The following is a 21,251-nucleotide window of genomic DNA, read 5'->3' as shown; positions in this document are numbered from 1 at the left end:
GTATTTTTGGCGTGCCTGTGGATGTTTTGAGTCAATAAAGTTGCCTGGCAATCTCAGTGTCTCTCTGATTCAGGAACAAACTGAGACTTCAGACTTCGAGTCTTTCATGAAGCACAGAATGCAGTGTTTGAGTGACAGGCCCTATCTTGAGCTTTGAGTGCCAGATAACTGAAAGTTCAAGTGCTTTTGCGAGGTCACCATGGCAACTGTGCTCTCTCCAGTTACACTATCATCAAGTGCTGTGGGTCTACAGCTTTCACAGCTGAATGTCCCTTATACTGATGACATGTCAGATATAGTTCTGAATCAGGTGGGACATCATGCATAATTCTTGTTCCTGAAATCAGGATCTGTCATTCTGAAGGGAAACTCTCAATTTGTGCCTTAATTGCCATGATGATAATAAATTGTTAAAAATAAAGAAATTGAGAAATTTTTACCAGCTATTTAAAACCTTCAAATGACTCTTCAATCTACTGTAGTTCCAGCCTGATCTCACGAAGTTAATACGAAGTTAATCGTGCAAAAACTTACAATTCTCATGAAAATAACAACAACAAAACCTAACCCCTAACCCCTCACCTAACCCCAATGTCACAGGGGTCAAGGCAAATCGTACAAAAATGTACAAATGTGATCGTATGAATTAATACGAATTAGCCAACTCTTAAAATATGTAAGAATTTTCATGAGATAGCGTTGGCAGTTCCCCTGCAGTATCATCTGTTTTGCTCCTTGAAATTCATATCAGGGCTTATTGATCTAAAGCATGCTGACTGCGCTACAGATCAGTTTATTAATTCGTTATGGTAACACTTTACAATAAGGTTGTTATACCTAGCATAAACAAACACTGAACAATATAGTTTTTCAGCATTTATGTAATTTAATGTGAATAGTCATTCATGTTAGTTCTTGGTGCATTAACTAATGTTAACAGTTACAACGTTTAATTTAAAAAATGTATTAAATTAACATGAACTAAGATTATTGTTACGGATTCACCAGGAGCCGGATTCACAAAACATTCTTAAGAAGAAAATTCTTCTTAACTGCCATTTTTTTCTTAAATTCAAGCTTTAGAACAAAGTTAAGAATATTTTGTATTCTCAAAAAAAGCTTCTTAAGAAAGTTCTTATTTCTCCTTAAGTATGTTCTTAAGAAAAAACTTAAAGGAATAGTCAATTTTCTTAAAAGAAAAATCCAGATAATTTACTCACCACCATGTCATCCAAAATGTTGATGTCTTTCTTTGTTCAGTCGAGAAGAAATTATGTTTTTTGAGGAAAACATTGCAGGATTTTTCTAATTTTAATGGACTTTAATAGACACCAACAATTAACACTTAACTCAACACGTAACAGTTTTTTTCAACGGAGTTTCAAAGGACTATAAACAATCCCAAACGAGGCATAAGTGTCTTATCTAGCAAAACGATTGTCATTTTTGACAAGAAAAATAACAAATATACACTTTTAAAGCACAACTTCTCGTCTAGATCTGGTCGTGATGCGCCAAGTGACCCCACGCAATACGTCATGACGTCAAGAGGTCACAGAAGACGAACGCGAAACTCCGCCCCAGTGTTTACAAGTGTGTTGAAAGAGGACCGTTCCTTGTTGTATGTCAACTGATACTAATTAATGTCTTTGTGTCAGTTTATTGTTTACAATGGTCCGCAAATTTGCGTTTTATATATGTAACACGTGACCTCCCTACGTCACTACGCTGGACCGGACCTAGACGAAAAGTTGTGGTTTAAAATAGCATATTTTTATTTTTCTTGTCAAAAATGACAATCGTTTCGCTAGATAAGACCCTTATGCCTCGTTTGGGATTGTTTATAGACCTTTGAAACTCCGTTGAAAAAAACTGTTACGTGTTGAGTTAAGTGTTAATTGTTGGTGTCTATTAAAGTCTATTAAAATGAGAAAAATCCTGCAATGTTTTCCTCAAAAAACATAATTTCTTCTCGACTGAACAAAGAAAGACATCAACATTTTGGATGACATGGTGGTGAGTAAATTATCTGGATTTTTCTTTTAAGAAAATGGAATATTCCTTTAAGAAGAACTAAAATTCTTAAAAAAAGAAACTGTTTTAAATCACATCCTAAAATTATGATAACCTCAGTAGTCTTAAATCTCAAAATGTAAGATGTTTTATAAGTTAATTTGATTGTTTAAAATGTGACATGTACTCTGTAGTCGAAAATGGCAATTTAAACTGTTAACTTCACAAAGATTAGTTTAATGAGGAATGTCATACTCTTATAATAATAAAGTTTAATGGCTTACTTCAGTAATATGTCATGAAGCACATAAGTCATAAGTAATAGCAATAATATAAGCTATAACATTTTACTTCCTTCATAATACATTCATTGTAAAATTACTAACAGCTCTACTCAAAGATGACCTGAGCAGGAGTCTATCCGGCAATCGTTCCGTCATGTGAGTCGAGTGGACGCATGTGCCTGAGAGATGAAATTGTGAATGGGAGACGGAACTGCACGGTAAAGTACGCACGGCCCAGAGTGCTTGACCCGCATGACGGACCGATTGGGAGATTAGGGAATGATGTTTACTCACTGCACCGCCTTCTTACACTAGCTGGCCTCTGTTACAACAGCGAATAACATATTTTATAGCCTTAACACATTACTTGTTTATATATCTGGTTAACTTCTTAAGAAATGCTCAAGAATTGCACTTAGGAACATTCTTACAAACTTATAATTTATCTTAAGAACCTTCTTATTTTTTTGTTTTAAAGGGGTCATAGTGTGAAAAACTGACTTTTTTATGTTTATGTGCTAAAATTGGGTCCCCAGTGCTTCTATCAACCTAGAAAATGTGAAAAAGAACAACCCAGTAACTTTGTTTTGGTAAACCGTTGTGAAAAATTAGGTTGTTCAGATTTCACCTGTTTTGTGACATAGGTAGCAAGGCCAATTACAATAATACCGCCCCTAATCTGCACTATCCAACCATGGCACTGCCATTTAGTGCAGAGAGAAACAGAGAGAGAAAAAAGATATTTGGTAACACAATTGAGTTTCAATTTTAACAAACCACCATCATTTCGATCAGTGTTTGCATTTCATCTGCTCATTTGCCTTTTAAAGTACACACCCAAAAATGGCACACCTACAAAATGGTCATTTTTAACATGTTATATTATCTGTGTGGTATTTTGAGCTAAAACTTCACATAAGCACTCTGGGGACACCAAAAACTTATTTTACATTTTAAAACATCTCGGTTCTAATCACCGTCACCTGTCCCTCATCATTAGCGCACTCTATATAAACCTCCACCATTCACTCATTCTTCGTCCGGTCTCGTTAAAGCATACATCTAATCTGAGTGTATTGTGGAAACCTAACTGACTTTACTTTCCTCTTTTGAAGATTTATATCCTTGTTCATCCCTGTCGTCATCCCTGTCGTCTTGCTGTCGTCTTGCTGTCGTCTTGCCATCTGTTCACCCAGACGATAAGGAAACTTATTTTTTTGTTTTCTGTGACTGTCAAGAAGTGTGTGTGTGAAGTTACCTGTTCTCATCATCGTCTTCATATCAACATTCATCTGTCTACCAAAACCATTTGCCTGTGTTAAAGCTCATACAATAAACCATTTGTTTTTTACTCCTGTGTCATATGCTCTCAATGTCACGGTGGGTAAACACACTGCTTTCTCTGTATCTTGTGTATGGTGTTTACTCACCTGTGATGTCATGTGCTCGTTATCCCGATTCCCTTCACCTGTGTTGATTGTCTCACTCCAGCTGCTCATCATTACAAACTCTCTATATTAACTCACTCTGCTCTCTGTTCCTCGTCAGATCCTTGCTCTTTGTTTGGCCTCCGTGTTCATCTGGATTGTTTGTACAGCGTGTGTGGATTGTATTCGTGTCGTCTTCATGTTGGATGTTCCGGTCTCTGTTCCCTGGATTATATTTCACTACAGACCTATCCACCAACGACCACTACAACCACCATCACCCGCTTACCACCGTAGTCCTTCGTTCACCACTACCATCATCTGGACATTGTGTTTTTCTGTGTTCCTGTGTTTGTCTGCCTCTCAAAAATAAACCTGTGTTATTTTTCCTGCATCTGTTTCCAGCCTGTTTATATCATCACAGAAGGATCTGACCAAGAATGGAAGCAGCGGGAAATCACTCCCCATCTCCTCTCGAAGAGTTTCTCCAGCGGGCGGTTCAGAGGATGGACCGTCAGGACAAGGTTATAGAGGAGATGGGTCGAGCAGTCCAAGTAATGGTGATGAATGTGTCCGAGCTGACCCTAGAACAACAACAACAACAACTACCACCCACTGCGCCTCACACACCCCCAGCTACATCTTCATCACCAGAGGGCGCCTCCCAGTCGGAGCCCAGACTTCCTATCCCAGACATATATGCGGGTGAGCCGAATTTTTGCCGTACATTCTTATCTCACTGTTCTCTCCATTTTGCCTTACAACCCATAACCTTTTCCAACGAACAGACCAAGGTGGCATTCATGCTTTCACTCCTGACTGGGAAGGCTGCCCTCTGGGGGACGGCGGTGTGGGAGAACCGTGACGACTGCTGTTCTTCGTTCTCCGCCCTATCCGACGAAATGAAGAGGGTGTTTGATCGCTCCGTCGCTGGGAGGGAAGCCGCGAGATGCCTCTCAGAGCTCCGTCAGGAGGACAAATCCGTCTCAGACTACGCGATCGAGTTTCGCACCCTGGCGGCGGAGTGTAGGTGGAACGAAGAAGCGCAGTGGGATCATTTCCTGCATGGGCTGGCTGACCGCATCCAACAGGAGATCCATGTGGTTGACTTACCCACCTCACTTAATGCTCTCATCGACCTGGCCATAAGGGTTGACGCCCGTCTCATCCAAGCAGCACGCCGGAGAACTACCACACCGTTACCCATAAGACTGGATCTCCTCCAAACCAGCCACGGCGGTGCGGTCAGTTTCCCCAACGATCTCGAGCCCATGCAGGTGGGTCGAGCTCGGCTTTCCCGGGAGGAGAAGCTCCGGCGGAGGTCCCTGGGATTGTGCTTATATTGCGGTAACGCCGGGCATCAAATCCATCAGTGCCCGGTAAAAGACCAAGCACGATCGGGCGGGATCTCCTCCATGAAGACCTCATCGACATCTACGCTCCTCCCGGTGAAACTACAGTGGTCCACTCATTCTCACGACTGTCACGCACTGTTGGATTCAGGAGCTGAGGGGAGTTTCATCGATCACACCACTGCACGTAAGCTTCAGATACCCCTCACGCAGCTTACTCACCAGATTGCCCCTTTCGCACTCAATGGACACAAGCTTCCTACTATTACCCACATCACGGAACCTGTCTCCCTCATCACATCGGGCAATCATAATGAGAACATTTCTTTCTACGTCACGGACTCACCTCTCTCACCCATTGTTCTTGGACACACCTGGCTGCACCAACATAACCCGAAGATCGACTGGCGTCTTGGGACTGTTATCAGCTGGAGTGAGGGGTGTCACAAGTCTTGTCTTTTGTCTGCGTGTCTAACTGTTTCTGAGTCTGTGTTTCAGGGGGAAGCAGTGGATTTATCTAACGTGCCCGCAGAGTACCACGACCTGAAGGAAGTGTTCAGTAAGTAGCGGGCTGATTCTCTACCTCCTCATCGTCCCTATGACTGTGCTATAGAGTTACTTCCCGGTTCTTTTCCGCCTAAAGGCAAGTTATACTCTTTATCTGTTCCAGAGATGAAGGCCATGGAGAAATACATTTCTGATTCTCTAGCAACGGGGTTCATTCGTCCTTCCTCTTCTCCAGCGGGGGCGGGGTTCTTTTTTGTGGGGAAGAAGGACGGATCCTTGCGACCTTGTATTGATTACCGAGGGTTGAACAACATAACGGTAAAGAATACGTATCCTTTGCCGTTAATGTCTTCAGCTTTCGAGAGGTTGCAAGGAGCGTCCGTTTTCACTAAATTGGACTTACGTAATGTTTATCATTTGGTCCGCATCAGGGAGGGGGATGAATGGAAGACTGCTTTTAACACCCCTAGAGGCCATTTTGAGTACTGCGTCATGCCTTTCGGTTTGACGAACTCGCCAGCGGTCTTCCAAGCACTCGTTAATGACGTGTTGCGAGACATGATAGATCAGTTCATATATGTCTACCTGGATGACATATTGATTTTTTCTTCGTCTCTCCAGGAATATGTGCAACACGTACGACGAGTGCTTCTGCGGTTGTTAGAGAATGGGCTTTTTGTCAAGGCGGAGAAATGCGTTTTTCATGCACAGTCTGTTTCTTTTTTAGGGCACATCGTTTCGACTGAGGGTGTCCGCATGGATCCTGACAAGGTTAAGGCTGTGGTGAATTGGCCATCCCCAGATTCTCGCAAGGCCCTGCAGAGATTTCTGGGGTTCGCCAATTTTTATAGGCGTTTCATTCGCAATTTAAGCCAACTAGCCGCTCCTCTGACTGCCTTGACCTCCCCTAGTACTGCATTCAGGTGGTCAGACGCAGCCGAGGCTGCGTTTGCCAAAATCAAAAGCTGCTTCGTTTCAGCTCCCATTCTTGTGTCCCCTGATCGCACACGCCAGTTCATAGTGGAGGTCGATGTATCAGAGGTGGGGGTAGGAGCAGTACTTTCCCAGTGCACACCTTCAGACGGAAAGGTTCACCCCTGGCGTTTTTGTCTCATCGTTTATCTCCGGCGGAAAGTAATTATGACATTGGTAACAGAGAGTTATTGGCAGTCAAACTGGCATTGGAGGAATGGCGTCACTGGTTAGAAGGTTCGGGTGTACCTTTTATCGTTTGGACCGACCACAAGAACCTCGAATACATTAAGACTGCCAAAAGACTTAACTCCAGGCAGGCTCGGTGGGCTTTATTTTTCGGACGTTTCGATTTTACTCTTTCATACCGTCCGGGTTCCAAAAACATCAAACCCGATGCTTTGTCTCGACTTTTTGAGCGTTCCGATCGCACTTCTACTCCCGAGCGAATTTTACCGGAGACTCTATTTATCTCCGCGCTCAGATGGGAGGTCGAATAAAAGGTTTTGACAGCCTTAGAAGGGGTAACGCCCCCGTCTCGTTGCCCACCGAACCGCTTATTTGTGCCGGAAAAGTTACGGTCCAACGTAATCCAGTGGGGTCATTGTTCCAAGGTAGCTTGTCATCCAGGGGTGAGTCGCACTAAGTTTTTAGTCAAGCAACGATTCTGGTGGCCGGGTATGGCTCGTGACATTCATGATTTTGTTTTGGCTTGCTCGGTTTGTGCCACTGGTAAGACTTCCAATCGCCCTCCTGACGGGTTACTTTTACCGGTGCCAGTCCCTTCGAGACCCTGGTCCCACATCGCACTAGATTTTATTACCGCCCTCCCACCCTCCCAGGGTAATACGGTGATTTTAACCGTAGTGGACCGATTCTCGAAGGCGACTCATTTCATCCCCTTGCCCAAATTACCTTCAGCCAAGGAGACAGCGGTCACTGTCGTAGATCACGTCTTCCGTTTACATGGCCTTCCGACAGACGTGGTCTCCGACAGGGGTCCCCAGTTTGTGTCCAAATTTTGGAGAGAATTTTGTAAATTGTTAGGAGCGACTGTTAGTCTGTCCTCCGGGTTTCATCCCCAGAGCAATGGTCAAACCGAGCGAGCCAACCAAGATGTGGAAAAAGTGTTACGATGTTTGGCCTCCAAGAATCCTTCGTCCTGGAGCCTACATCTCTCTATGGTGGAGTACGCACACAATTCGTTGCCAGTGTCATCTACGGGCCTATCTCCGTTTGAATGTAGTCTAGGTTACCAGCCACCTAATTTTCCCAGTCTGGAATCCGAGATTGCGGTTCCCTCCGCTCACGCCTATGTCCAGAGGTGTCACCGCACCTGGACTAGAGCTCGTGAAGCTCTACTCCGGGTGGGGGCGCGCACCAAGGCTAAAGCCGATCGCCACCGGTCTAAGCCTCCCGTATACGTCGTCGGTCAAAAAGTGTGGCTTTCTACTCAGAACATTCCGATGCGTTCCGTCTCGAACAAGCTTGCTCCCAAATTTATTGGCCCGTTTGCTGTTGCCAAAATTATTAACCCGGTGACAGTTTGCCTTAACCTCCCTCCTGCGTACAGGAGAATTCATCCGGCGTTTCACATTTCTAAAATCAAATCCGTTTTTTGTTCACGACTTAACCCGCCAGTCCCGGTTCCCCCCGCCTCGTCTCGTAGCAGGGGAACCTACCTATTCGGTTAATCGTATTCTGGACTCTAGGCGGAGGGGACGCGGATTTCAGTACTTGGTGGACTGGGAAGGTTACGGTCCGGAGGAGAGAAGTTGGGTACCTGCTCGGGACATATTGGATCACTCCCTTATTGATGATTACCATCAACAGGTACAGCAGGCTAGGAACGTCAGGTGATGTCCTAGGGGAGGGGGTACTGTCACGGTGGGTAAACACACTGCTTTCTCTGTGTCATGTGTATGGTGTTTACTCACCTGTGATGTCATGTGCTCGTTATCCCGATTCCCTTCACCTGTGTTGATTGTCTCACTCCAGCTGCTCATCATTACAAACTCTCTATATTAACTCACTCTGCTCTCTGTTCCTTGTCAGATCCTTGCTCTTTGTTTGGCCTCCGTGTTCATCTGGATTGTTTGTACAGCGTGTGTGGATTGTATTCGTGTCGTCTTCGTGTTGGATGTTCCGGTCTCTGTTCCCTGAATTATATTTCACTACAGACCTATCCACCAACGACCACTACAACCACCATCACCCGCTTACCACCGTAGTCCTTCGTTCACCACTACCATCATCTGGACATTGTGTTTTTCTGTGTTCCTGTGTTTGTCTGCCTCTCAAAAATAAACCTGTGTTATTTTTCCTGCATCTGTTTCCAGCCTGTTTATATCATCACACTCAATTTACCATAACGATTACTAAATGCTGTAGAAGTATTGTTCATTTATAGTTCATGGTTAATAGTTAACTGATCGTTAACAAATACAACCTTACTGTAAAGTGTTACACAGTTTATTAATCCACAAAATATACTTATTACTAGTTATTTTCTAAATCTAAATGACACAAAGCTATGCTTGAAATGGCTCAAATAAATAATATAAAAGTACATTAATTATTCTGGTCCAACTTGTGATCCAATTCTCACTATTAACTAACTATAAACTTATAGGATTAAGTATGTAGAATAAATTTTTTGCAGAATAAGGCATTAATATGTGCTATTTAAGTATTAATAAACAGCCAACATCTCGGTATATTAATGCTAATTAACAACCAGTTAATAGTGAGAATTAGAAACTAGAGTGTTACCATTATTCTTATTAACTTACCAAAGTATTTAAAGTGAGATTTCTAAGCAAAAAATAATGAAATTACAGTAACAAATTACCAACACTGATCATAATCATACACTCTCAGAAATAAAGGTACAGAAGTTGTCACTGGGACAGTATACCCTTTTAAAAAGGTACACCTTTGTACCCGAAAAGTGCATATTAGTACTTCAAAGGTATATTGGCAGTTCAAAGAACATATTAGTTATTAATATAATTAGGACCTTTTTAAAGGGTACTGCCCCAGCTTTGTACCCTTTATTTTTGACAGTGTAGGAGAACCACTTTAAGGGTTATATACTGTATGGTACGCTTTAGATAAGCGCTGCTATATTGGTGGGTATACAGTATGCTTTCATAGGTGCAATAGAGTACTAAATGTGGTTCCCCGATATGATTACAAGCCAATAAAACCACTTTTAGTGCTATTTTGCACAATTTTTTAGTGTGAATAACAAGTTCCTCTGGAAGCGTTTTTGTTGTTTGTTTGCCTTTATTGGCGACTGGTTTTGCAGCAATAGGTCATACACATACAAATAATACATAAAACAAAAAAATGAAAACACTTTACACAGATCATAATTTCTGAAGTTCACCAGTCCTAAGAAGACATTAAACCAATAGCTACTAAAAAAATAAAAACTTTAAAATGTTTTGTTCTTCCACCAAGAACTCTAAATCGACGTCCTGAAGGCAACAGCTGAAACTCTTTATATATGATCCAAATTAATTTAAATAGACTGTGCCTTATTTAAAACCTGCGTATGATAAATGTCAATAGATTGAATTTGACTCACACCTATGACTTTTTCTGCCACTTGACAAGACTATTCAACCTATTCCTATTTGACAATGTAAGATTACCAAACCAAACATCAATCCCAAAATAAAACCCTATTTCCATAAAGGACTTATAAAATAAAGTCATCATCTTGGGGCATACATTAAATGTTTTCATCTTCCATAAAAAAGTTTGTTGTCAATTACTATACCAATTATTAGTAATTTTAATATCCACTAAGTTTATATTTGTCAATCGAACTTTAGTTTTGATTCTTTAAAAAACAGTATTTTTTCTAAAAATCAACAAAACATAAATGTAAAGTTCGTTATAATAAAATGCATTTTTTTCCTCATGGACTCTTCTTCAACACTTTATACTTATACTGTTTCCTAAATGTGTTTTTTGCTTAATAATGCAAATCCAAGGTCCATAGGTATTATTTTGTTGAAGACCAGACTCTCACCTGTAGGAGGAGCTATGGATCATAACATGTGCTAATACTAGGAGAACTGAGACTGTTCCTTTCAGTCTTTATTTACTGTCCATAAGCACAATATCATAAACATATCTCAGGGATAAATTGCTTTAGGACTATTATAGTGTGATTGAATAAAGACAACATACAATGACTATCCTGCAATTTCCAAATGCTGTAAAGATACTTCAGTGTCATAATTTTGTAAACACATCAAGCAGCATTTACTGTAAGAGGTTACATGGAACAGAGAGGGGAGAGGGAGAAGATAGAGGGAGAGATACAGAGAAAATGAGTGACAGAGTGAATGTTTTATGCATGTGAGAGTGCGGGGGGGAGCAAAGAAGGAGAGAGAGAGAGAGAGAGAGAGAGAGAGAGAGAGAGAGCAAACACAAGGATAGCAGGCTTGACATATACATATTCGCAGTGAACAAACACAAATCCTAATGCCAGAGAGACGAAGCAACTGAGAGAAGAAGGTCATCTCTAGAACATTGAAAGAACGGTATGTCGTCGGCGCTTTAGACCGATTATTATAATAAGTCAAGGTTAAGTTAGGATTTATATTCTTGGTATTGGGTGCACCTTGGGAAAGCCGAGTGTCAGCACAATGCAAAAAGGCTGAAAAACACATCTGTTGATGTGTACTGATTTGTAAAATGTTTTTCTTTTTTTAACTGTAGTCCTGTTTCTTGTTTGTCCTTGGTGAATTGTCTCTGTATATATTGTCACTTCACAGGTGGGTCGGACGTGAAGACCAAAACTCTCAGTGGAAGGCTGGAAATGGGAATTCAGGAGGTTCTGCTTTGAACTGACGGACATACATTTTGATGCCACATCACTAAAAGTTGACAGGAGATTGTAGCATTCCTGAGGGTCACAATGGAGAAACTCTCGGAGAAAGAGAAGGAGCTGATCCGGGACAGTTGGGAGAGCCTGGGAAAGAACAAGGTGCCACACGGAATTGTACTGTTTACTAGGTAATGTATTCATCATACTGCAAATTAATCTACATGTCTATTTAAAAAGTAAAAAAACAGAATTGCATATAAATAATTCAATAAAAATATGTAACGTAAATAAAACAGATAATTGTCAGGACCGGAGCATAGCTGTCTGCTATAGTTCAAAGATTTACCAGATGAAATTCATTATTGTGCTTTGATGGCATTTGATAAGGTTTTCCGGCTTGTAAACGATCCTATGACCTTGGCGTTTCCGGTACTGCTGAGCTACAGGAACACACAATTAGCACGCTGGCTATAGCATTTATTTCAAATCCATCATAAATCTTCCTTCAGTCTCCCGCTGTCTGTTCCTCTAACCACAGCTCAGTAAGAGGCTTGACTTGTTGCTTGGCGACAGGAGCTGCAAGATCATTTTCATCTGAATTGCCTTCTCAGTGAAAAGATGCTCCTTAGCTCGTCTTCAATTTCAGCCTAAAGGACATCAATTACATTTTTTGAAAAGAGTTAAAGTGATTAAACAGTGACACATAATATCTGCTGAAACGTAAAAAGCAATAGTTGTTGAAGATGCCCATGTCAGTTAAATGTGTAGCGTGCAAAATGTTTTGATTGACGTGCAAAATTTCTTTGATAGGCTTTTTGAATTGGACCCAGCACTGCTTGATCTTTTTAGCTACAGCACAAACTGTGGTGTTCTACCTGAATGCCTCTCTAGCCCAGAGTTCCTCGAGCATGTCACCAAGGTAAGATTTTCTTTGTACTCAATATGTGATACACACAATTATGTCGACAGAAGAAAACTCAATGAATGTTTCACAGCAAAAAGATTTCCATTTAGACCAAATACTGAATCGGCTTCTGGAGGACCACCATTTTGCAAAGTTTAGTGCCAATCCTGGTCAAACACACACTGTAAACCCAAACAGTATAATGTGCTCATTTAAAATGAGTGAACTGAACTCAAAACTGTGAAAAAGTTTATTGGACTTAAAAATTTTATGTGTTTTCAACAAGTTCGCCATTTTAAGTTCCACAAACTCAAATAAAATGAGTCAAAGAACTCAAAAAATGTATTTATTACTTCCAAACGGAGTAATTTCAATACCACTGCCTCACTGTACTAAACACTGCAAATAATTACAAACTTTTGGTAGTTGTGATGAGTTCAAATTGCCAGGTAAGCTAAGAAAGAGTCTGGCACTGCAAATTTACTTCAGTTTAAAGTTAAATCAACACGATTGGTTGAGGAGGTTCCAGTTCCCAGCATGCTTTGCATGAGCCTGCAATACGAGAGCATTTTTTGAAATTAAGTGCTATTTTATGTGTTTTTTAGTAAAGAGAGAGACTCAGTAGTGTTAAACATTTATTTCTGTTGGAGATTTAGAAGAGTTTGCTATTTTTTAGTTTTGTGGTTACCATTGTTCAGAAGTGTAGTGCCTGTGCTTAAGTTAGGATGTAGGTCGGATATATGTTGCTTTATCATATAAACTATGACTGTGTGAAAGTCTGCACTGAGTTCAGTCTCAATATACTTTCACTTCACTTGTCTTAAATTTTCATGAGTCACATGATCTGTTTCTGTGACTTGTGAACAAAATTTATTGGTAAAAAGAGGTTTTAAGTACGGTATACAAAAAATATATATGGTAAAACAGTCCTTATAATAAACAGTAGTTTTATGTATATTGTACTTAAAGATTTAATAAAACGAAGCATAAACTTTTACATTTGGGTTAACTGAAATTTTTTAAGTTATATTTACTTAAAATTTTTGATGTTGGTTTACTTAAAAAAATTTATGTAATCAGTTTCAACAAAATTTTTGAGTACTCTGAACTTGTCGGGTTTTACAGTGCATCTGAACAGGCAAATCGATATCTTCAGGATTACTAAATAACTGGAATTGTCCAAATAACAGTCAAGTCAATGTTTTTTACAATGTTTCATTCCTTCAAAGTAGCTTTACAAAAAAGGCGAAAAAAATAAATAAATATAACCACCACAGAAAAACTGACATTTTTAAATATATGGAATACATAATAGAATATAGCATTATTGCAAAACTTATTGTCCCTATAAATAAATTATAATCTAATGATATGGTGTATACTTAAGTATCATAGTAATAAATAACAGTTGTGCAAAAAGTGCATCCATCCTTCACATAAATAATAAGGGGTTAAAAAGGGTATTTTGCGGGTAATCGATGCAATATTGTACGAAAAATATCCATATTTTAACTTTATAAACTATAATAACTAGCTTCCAGTAACGAGAGTCACTGTGCAACGTATCCATGGCAAAGAACGCTCACTACGCAACTTCTTGCGTGAATTGCCAAGATTGTGCCATTACCGAACACTAGTTATTACAGTTTATAAAGTATGCATGCACTTTTTTGGGGTTTAAAGTCAGACATTCCCTGATCCCTGTTTTCTACCATTATAACGCTTGGAAGAGCAAGGCCATTTACTAAAATAACTAATGGGCTCGTCTAAAAGATGATGGACATATGTGACCCGCGCTGGCAAAATATCGGAATGCGCCTGTTCCAATTTTGAGCCAGAGACAAAATTAAGTATTAATGTCTTTCTTTTAGAGATTTTCTTAAAAATAAGTGCATTAAGCCCTCGTCTAGCAATCCCAATGCACTAAATAGTCTTTAAACATCTAAAATGATTAAAAACGGTAAACGGTAAAAAACGTGTTATCTATACCAAGAAAGTGACAAGATGAAAACCACTATTTTCTGTTACAAACTTTCACATAGCATCTTTAGGTTACAGTAACATAAAAAATTCAAATCCATAATTTGATTTTCAAAGATTTATTATAAAAACTGATTTTTTTTTCAAAATGCTATAAATCTATTAAACAATATATAAATGTGCATTCATCTTTGCCATGTTATATTCATTTAGTTGACTAGTGGTATACACCAATTTAAAAAATAAACATCAATGCATTAATCAAAACACTTAATTTGTCATATTAAGAACACTGTCACTGCTGGGGTTATCCTTGGGATTTTGTCACTGAACTTTTTTAACAGCGATCAGCTGTAAAATGTTTTGGTCCTGCTCGATTTTCGTTGACTTCGAGTAAAATAATGGAAAGTTTTTCATAAGATCCCCTGGGGTCAATGTGTTAGCATGACAGAAGCTTGATGCTGTTGTGCGTGAACAGCAACAGCCGGCATTTTTCCTTTGCCCGAGTGCCTCTCGCATAAATTATTCGATTTTGATGGGTTATGTTTCTTCCCCGCCACAGAAAACCACTACAGGTTTATCAATGCCATCAAAGTATTATTTTGTTTTTGTTTATTTGCTGATCACAAAGTACAAAGTAGATGATGAAAACTAGGATTCCATGTACTCAATACGCCGCCATTGTTGTTTACAATACGTGGAATGGTGTGCTGTGATTGGTTAAGCGAATTTATTGCATTCTGCAGAGAAGGAGGACTGGTGTTTATCGCGTTTTGGGAAAAAAGGGAGAAAAGATGACAGAATAACCAGCCCAGTCTCACGAAATTTCGTTATATAGTCACATATTTTTTTTAATTCTTTTTTTCGTGATATTGTCACGAATTTCCGCGTTTTTTCGTGATCGTATAACGAATTGGTTACTCAACTGTTTTGTCCTATTTTCTTACCATTGTCGCTTCGCTTTAGTGTTAGATTTACAAAAAATGACATCCCTAACCAAACCCAACTCTAACCCTAATGCCAGGCGACATATAAAAAAAAATCAGAAAAAATAGTATAAACCAATATATAAAGTGACATTCTAATGCAAGCACCAAATCTAACCCTAAACCGAAGCGACAATGGTTTAAAAATAGGAAAAAGCAGTTGAGTAACCAATACATGATAATCACACGAAAACAGGAATTCGTTATACGATCACGAAAATTTGTGACAATATCACGAAAAAAGAATAAAAGAAATACGTGACTATATCACGAAACCTCGTGAGACTGGGTAGGAATAACACAGCAGATATTGGATTTTACGTAAAATTAACAATTTACTTTTTAATACTGACCAGATACAATACTGATTTTGGCGGTAATTAATTAAAAAAAAGGTGTTTATCCTGTTTTGGAACCAACTTTGGACTTTGTTTTTGAATTTGTTTGACTAGTTTTAGCTGCAATTTTGAGGTATGAATTTAGAGATTTTGTTTTTGTCTTGATTGTTCTCAAAATTAACTTCAAACACCTCTGTAATTTTTTTGTTATTTTCTGTCAGATTCCAACAAATCATACATCGTTTTGACGTTTTTTATTAGAAAATGTCAAAATATAAATAACCCATTTTTGAAAATGTCCTCATTCTGACCGAATTTGCCAGCACAGGTCACATATGTCAGTTGGATTGCTTGGGGGTGAGTCAATCATGGGGTATTTTTGATATTTGGCTAGGGTATCTCTTTAAGTGCTTCCCAGCACCACCCAAACACAAAATTGAAACAGTGACTGTTTACATGTACAATAATAATGTGAGTAATAGTCAGAGTAAAGATTTCTAAGATGTTTACATGACTCCAGCAAACCTCTTGAGTCCTGTTTACATTCAGTTTTTATTTGGTTATGTGGTTATTATTCACATAGCCCGATTGTAATCGCAATCAATAAAATCGATTTATGAGGGTCCCAGTCAACAATCTGATCTCTCAGTGAAGTCACCATGAGCTTTAAAAGATCCTCATATTGTGGTCCCAATGAATGGGTCACAGTGATCTAAAAGTGAAACCACACCGCACATTCACTGTTTTTTCGTATGAAGATCACAATATAAGGTCACTGCACACTTACTGTGAGCTCATACTACCCATATTTGACGAAAATCCTGGTCCAGAATGGTTGCATGTCTTTGCAGGTAATGTTGGTGATTGATGCTGCTGTGAGCCATCTTGATGATCTAAATACTTTGGAGGACTTCCTATTGAACCTGGGAAGGAAACATCAGGCAGTTGGAGTTAAGACCCAGTCTTTCACTGTAAGCAGATTTTGTTATGGCCAGTCTAGTCATTTATGTATTAGAGATCTCAGTGTATGTGTTGACAGATAATATAAATTACACACTGCAGCCGTGACATTCAAAATGACAGCGAGATTGACAGTGAGTTCACAGTGAGTTTAATCGTTTGGATTCTTTCATCAGTTGGTCGGAGAGTCTCTTCTCTATATGCTACAGTCCAGCCTTGGTCCAGCATACACAGCACCTCTGCGCCAGGCCTGGCTCAATATGTATGGCTTCGTGGTGTCCACCATGACCAGAGGCTGGGCCAAAAATGGAGAACACAAGTCCAACTAAGAAGAAGGTAGATGTAAGATTCACACTGAAGATACGCTGAAACACCATATGTAATAAATGATTGCTATGGAGGTTGACCAGATGTACAGTTACTTCACAAAAGTCTTTTGAAAGAGCTTGATGGTTGAAGGGAACATCTGTTCGGTCAAGTTGCGTTTGGCTACACGAACAGTCCTAGTTTTGATAGCTTGTTCTAACTGTAGTGTGAGAATGTATGAGGTGTCAGAGATAACATCGCCTATGAGGTTGATGGGTAAAAATCCAGGACATTGATAGTTTATGGTTGAAATTGTAAAAGCTAAACAGGCTTTGTACATATAGTCATGACTAAATGTATTTCCTCAAACTATCTTAAATGACTGTCTAGATGTATTGATGTTTCATGTGAGCGTGCTCAACACAGAGGTTTGACTATGCACAGGAGTTTGGTCATCTTAAAAAATTTGAAAGATGATTTTTTTCTGACACACCTCTTGGAATGAAGATAAGACCTTTACAATTGCTACAACATTTTGATCCTAAATAAAGCTGGTTTGACTTCCCAAACATACCTGTGCACTGTCAGGTTGAGGTTTGTGATGTTAAATAAATCACCTGAACATGGTTTAAATGCTATGTATATATATTAAAAGACCGCTTAAGATTGTTGTCTTTTTTGAAAGACAAATAAAAAATTTGTAGCCATAATACGTTACGGTTTTATGTAATCATAAAGTGTAGGTTAACACAACCATTGTAGTTTTCTGGCGATGAGAGTTAATGACGAGAACTGTTACATCCAAAATAGCTTTTGGATTTTTTCGACTGTTAATTTGTCAATCTGTGCCATCAAGTTTACATTTCCATTGTATGGGACTCATACAGCATACTCAAATGCTTACCAACAGACTTGTATAGACTGTTAAATGCTCTTAAATGTGTGGACCTAATGTGACTGTTACAGTATATCATTTTAGTTAGATGAATTTTTCACTTTAGAGTTGTAGATAATAAATTTTTATGTCAAATGGACATGAGCTAAGGATAACGATTATTTTATTTAATGACCTCTTTGCGGTTTTGTTAACAATCATTGTGAATAATATTTGAGGAGCTCAGATGCAAAAGACGCTAAACCCCATCTCCGTAAAAAGTTTATATTTTGATAGCCCGGCATGTATTATATGTTTATAAAATACATTAGCTTTAAAGATGCAGTGTGTAAATTTTAGCAGCATCTAGTGATGAGGCCGCGAATTGCAACCAATGGCTCAGTCCACTGCTCACCCCCCGCTTTTGAAATGCATAGAAAAGTAACAGTAGCCGCCACTGGAAAAACATGTCATCGTCGGAGACAACTTCGTAAAAAAGATTTGTTCGATAAAGCTCACGTAACACACGCTGTTTCTGCATTTCTGATGTTAATCAAGAGTACATATAGAGTAGTATGACATCCTTTATATCTCCGAAGAGTCTTTAGTTTAATCAGATTTATAAAAGAAAGATTAGCTTTACCGAATCTTTCTGATAACGTATGAAAAAATGAAGAAAGAGGAGTTACTACCGCGGGTGGAGCGAGTACGAGTCATGCAACACTATACAACACTGTTTAACTTATGATTCACTACATGTTCGTGTCATTTATATAATATGAACGCGCCAATTTCCAACATAAGACAAAAGTCTTACTTACCACATGCAACTTGTGACCCGGTTGGGAAAGTCCAGCGCATCAAACACACACAAAAAACTCTGCTGCTACCCCGGATAATAAACTATATCCATTGTTTTCATAAGGCTGGATTTCTTCTCCTTACATCCAAAAACACACTTCATCTTTCGTGCCATTGTTGACTTTTGAAATTAAACAAAGCTGAGTGGCGTGATATGATGTTTGCAAGCTCTAGCGTCTCCCACTGATTGACGGGTGGGCGGGGTTTTCCGGGGGAAGTGCCCATATAAAGAAGTGATACGTATAGAAAACCCCTGAAATGTCAGTTGGACCTGTAATCGAAAAAAACTTTCCGAAACTTGTACGAACCCTGGTGAAGTGCATTCGGCACAGAAATACTCTGTAACACGCCCAAATGCTTTTTTGCCACTTTGCCTACGTTTAGCATGAGGAAACAACTCTATAACTCTGTTAATAAGTCAGAATGCTTGAAATACCATTGAACCCACCCTCTAAGAGCTTCTGTAAAAAACATGGCGGCACAAAATAGCGACTTCCACGTAAGGGGACCCTCTGTGTATGTAGATAAAAACATCTTGTTGTAAGGTAATAAAAACATAATGGTTATTATGAAAGGTCTTTATACACCCCTAATAATATAGTTTAGTATATTATTTTGCATTTCTGTCAAGGTTCCTTCTAAAAATTACACACTGCACCGTTAAATCATTCAGTAATACCAGTTTGTAAGCAGAATCTGCTAAAATCAGATTTTTTAACAAAGTCCTCTAACTGCATGAATTGGATAAATGACAAGTGTCGCAAAACTACCATGGATTACATTCAAACTTGTATCCGTTGTGAGTACTTGGACCTGAATACAACCCGAATGTTACAGTGACATGAATCACAGCGGCCCCAAATGCATGGTTCTTTTTTCATTTTTACATTCTGACTTCATCATTAGCAATGTTTTTAGTTGCATCTTTAGTGATTTTGCAACTGTTTACTATGTCTTGTCCAAAGAAGTGGAAGTTTTTATCAAAAAAGTTGCATGCACTTAGAGTGTTTTGCAGCGAAAAACAGTCAAATTTGTTAACTATCAATGTTAAAATGACCTACACATTAGAGCCTGATAAAAATTTAGGGGGTTTTGCATCTGAACTCCTCATTTTTAAAAAACAAAAAATAGTATTAGTTGGCTTATTATTATAACTATGTCAGAACAGACTCTTATTGTACTACGTACAGAGTTACATTTGTCGTTATTATGAGCTATAGAAAAATGTTACAAAGCGATGATAACCGTTTTGCTGCTATCATTATTTCAGTATCTTTGTAGAAATATGGTTTTCTGTGTAGAAGAGATATTTCTCCATTTAAATGGTTCTGTTCTGGCCACGTATCACACGGCTCTTCTGATTTTGCCAAGTGGTTGATGTCCTCAGGGTAACATTATGTTGACCCTGGGACAACATTTCAATCAACCAATCAGATTTCAGAAATAAGTTTACAGTTTGTTTTAAGTTTAAGCTTACAACAAGGATTAGCTGTTTCTAGACCATTGTTTTTCACTTATCATGTCCCTCTGATTTTAGGGTTTGATTATGGTTAGGGTCGGGGTTTGGGGTGGGTTTAGGTTTTATTTAGAAAAATGTTGTCCTTGGGTCAACACAATATGTTGCCCTGAGGACATCAACCACTTGGCAAAATCAGTTCGAGCCTCAAAAGGCATAGGGGAAACTGTGTGTCATGACTTGATATGTAAAGTTTTATGTTACATTTGATCTGTTACTGTATATTACCTACTTTAGGTATAAGTTATATATTGTGTATATTTAGGTGTATGTGGATTAATCATTTTATGTAGTGCTTAATGGCGCACTATGATATTTTTTGTGTAAAGCATACTATATATACTAGAATTTGTTTCTCTCTATCAAAGACTGTTCTTGATGACAATGTACCATCTGATGGCTTTCCAATAACCTCTAAGATGTCAGTCTTTATGAAATGATGATCTTTTTAGTATTGATTCAACTTTTTACAAAGATGCAATGGTTACAGCATTTTCAAGTGAAAAACTTTCCTTTGTGCTAATCTATGTTAATTGAGCGTTGAATAATTGTTCGTGCGCAGTGTTTGCCCCTGTGATTTTCCTCTTTATATTCTGTGACTGAAGTGTCTCAATGTCTACCTCACTGAAGCAGCTGCTACTAAACAGCGATGTTATGACCTGACTCAGTAACCAAAAAAAGTGATATGTCTATTACACTGTACATTCTGTTTCCTCAGCCGGTCACCAATCCAACACGTATCAGGATAAGTCAAGGCTCTGTGTAAACGTGTTTAAAGCTTATTTGTAAAAAATGACATTAAATAAAGAGTATCTTAAAATTATGTCTCTGACAGAATTTAATGAATGTATTTATAATTTACCTTAGGATACCTTAGGGAAGTCTTACCTTAGTTTTGTTTCATTCAAAATGTTTCAGATTAAATGTTACTGTTCATGGTTAAAGTTTTGGTAAGAAAAATTTGTTCGTGCAAATATTGATACCTATATTTTTCCTATTACACTATGCAAATATAAGTGGAAAGCCCAGTGAACAATAAAATACTCATAAAGACTTTCATATGGATGAGAAAAGTCAGATTTAGCTCCCTTACATGTAAATGTAATGTCAAAAACTTCAACTCAT

General features: G+C 38.7%; 1 protein-coding gene across 2 annotated transcripts; it reads left to right on the top strand.

Annotated features, from left to right (window-relative positions):
* Nucleotides 1-10,957: 10,957 nt before the first annotated feature.
* LOC129418155 (neuroglobin) lies at nt 10,958-20,951 on the top strand. Of its 2 annotated transcripts, none has more exons than XM_055173076.2 (5): nt 10,958-11,114; nt 11,349-11,589; nt 12,212-12,320; nt 16,461-16,580; nt 16,746-20,951. In XM_055173076.2, the coding sequence occupies exons 2-5, from the start codon at nt 11,492-11,494 to the stop codon at nt 16,896-16,898; spliced, it is 480 nt and encodes a 159-aa protein (XP_055029051.1). In that variant the 5' UTR covers nt 10,958-11,114; nt 11,349-11,491; the 3' UTR covers nt 16,899-20,951. The 2 variants fall into 2 exon arrangements, with proteins under 2 accessions (XP_055029051.1, XP_055029052.1); XM_055173077.2 differs by having other exon boundaries at nt 10,966-11,114; nt 11,293-11,589.
* Nucleotides 20,952-21,251: the final 300 nt, after the last annotated feature.

The sequence above is a fragment of the Misgurnus anguillicaudatus genome, unplaced genomic scaffold (assembly GCF_027580225.2).
Source record: "Misgurnus anguillicaudatus unplaced genomic scaffold, ASM2758022v2 HiC_scaffold_28, whole genome shotgun sequence".
NCBI lineage: Eukaryota > Metazoa > Chordata > Actinopteri > Cypriniformes > Cobitidae > Misgurnus > Misgurnus anguillicaudatus.
The sequence above is the reverse complement of the archived record's forward strand: the minus strand, read 5'-3'. Positions and strand labels throughout refer to the sequence as shown.